Genomic DNA, 1,458 nt, shown 5'->3' with positions numbered 1-1,458 from the left:
CCCCCCTAACGTGCCTCATTCTAACGATTTGAATAAATTACTTTCAGGCTGTTTAGCTAAAAAACGCTGTATATTTTTACAGGTGTCCAACAAACAAAGTGAGCTGGTCCATTAACCACGTCAGAAATCGTCATGGTGCTCCCCATAGAAATTCTCAGAATGGACCGAGATTGTTCATTCAGTTCCCCTCAGTCTGGGAGCAACATCTCTTGGACCTCAACTTGGCTCCTAAAATCCCCCTCCACCTTGCTCTGGCTTCTCAGAACGGCCTACTTCCCAGGTGGTTCTGATTTCCCCTGCATAAAATCCACTCCAAATGCACGGATTTATTCCTGAAATCCTGCTCCTTAGGTGGCTATTTCCTCAGGGATGACTGTGACAAGCGATCTCGAGACAGCACACTCACCCGAGGGAGTTTCAAATAGGTTTTATTGTTTTCTGTCAGCAGGCATCTAACTCTTAAAAATGTGTAGGCGACAGGAAATATCACATTATAGATAAATACCTATTAACGAAGAAAAAGAAAACAGAAAGCTTCTTGAAGGCCTATGTTCTACAGTGCCCTAAATTAATTGTAAACAGTTCAGAGTATTTTACTCTAAAACTACAAGCAGTACTTTTAATTATCTACTAGTTTACACTAAAAAATCCTTAAATATTAATGTAAATTTTACCTTATTAAAACAAACAAACAACACCCTCCCCAACAAAACAAAAAAAAGCACATTGCTCAAAGCCCACTCTTTACAGTAAGGAGAGCCTGTAAACTCCTGCCAAGTGTGCCAATGCCAGTGGTTTCTAATACAGATAGCTTCTGCCTGTTATTAAAAAATTCCTTTGCAAGCACCACTCAGTTTTGCTTATTATTTGTTTGGCCTAGTATTGAACAGAGGGAAAAAAATTAAGACATTATTACGGAGCTCTCTCCATAAAAAACAAACAAAACCCACCAAAAATCCCATAGAAAAGGTGGCATAGGAAAAAGCTGAAGATCTGCTGCAGTTTTCAGTATTTCCCTTAACATGTAGAAGCAATAGCACTTTCACAATCATACATTATTGTGTAATCAGCATGCAACACAGTTCTCCTCCTCCATTGGCATCACAATTACAAAATAGCTATGTAAATAAAATACTGCTCAAGAGGGGAGTGTTTCTGCTCTCTCACAGAGAAGCCTTCATCTCCCTGGTACCTTTTAGGGAGGTGTTTGGTCTCTTCGTTCTCTTTTCCCTGGGAGGACAGACATACTTGTCTCTCTTCATTTACTGATGGCTGAGCCAAGGGGTTTGATCAGAAGTGACATTTAACCCCAACCCCCCGTTTGCAGTGCAAGCTGCTTCTGCAGCTCCGGGTCCTGTGTCTTCAGAGAGGGGGGCTCTGCCCTGCAAAGAACAGAGAGACTGGTTGTGTGTCGGGCATTGAAGGGAAGCAGGTATCATCGAGAAGCTTGGAGGGCAT

At 41.8% G+C, this 1,458-nt stretch overlaps 1 protein-coding gene across 1 annotated transcript in view; it reads right to left on the bottom strand.

The window, feature by feature from the left end:
* Positions 1-984: 984 nt before the first annotated feature.
* The window catches only part of LOC115307531 (protocadherin beta-16-like), a 4,805-nt gene continuing 4,331 nt past the window's right edge, over positions 985-1,458 (bottom strand). Inside the window, exon 3 of the mRNA XM_029960209.1 lies at positions 985-1,382. Coding sequence (XP_029816069.1) covers positions 1,263-1,382 — 120 coding nt within the window. The 3' untranslated portion in view covers positions 985-1,262. The remainder of the gene's footprint in view (positions 1,383-1,458) is intronic.

Source organism: Manacus vitellinus, unplaced genomic scaffold (assembly GCF_001715985.3).
Source record: "Manacus vitellinus isolate BGI_N305 unplaced genomic scaffold, ASM171598v3 scaffold_25_pilon, whole genome shotgun sequence".
In the NCBI taxonomy this organism is placed as follows: domain Eukaryota; kingdom Metazoa; phylum Chordata; class Aves; order Passeriformes; family Pipridae; genus Manacus; species Manacus vitellinus.
Note: the sequence above shows the minus strand (reverse complement) of the source record. Positions and strands in the feature narration are given on the sequence as shown.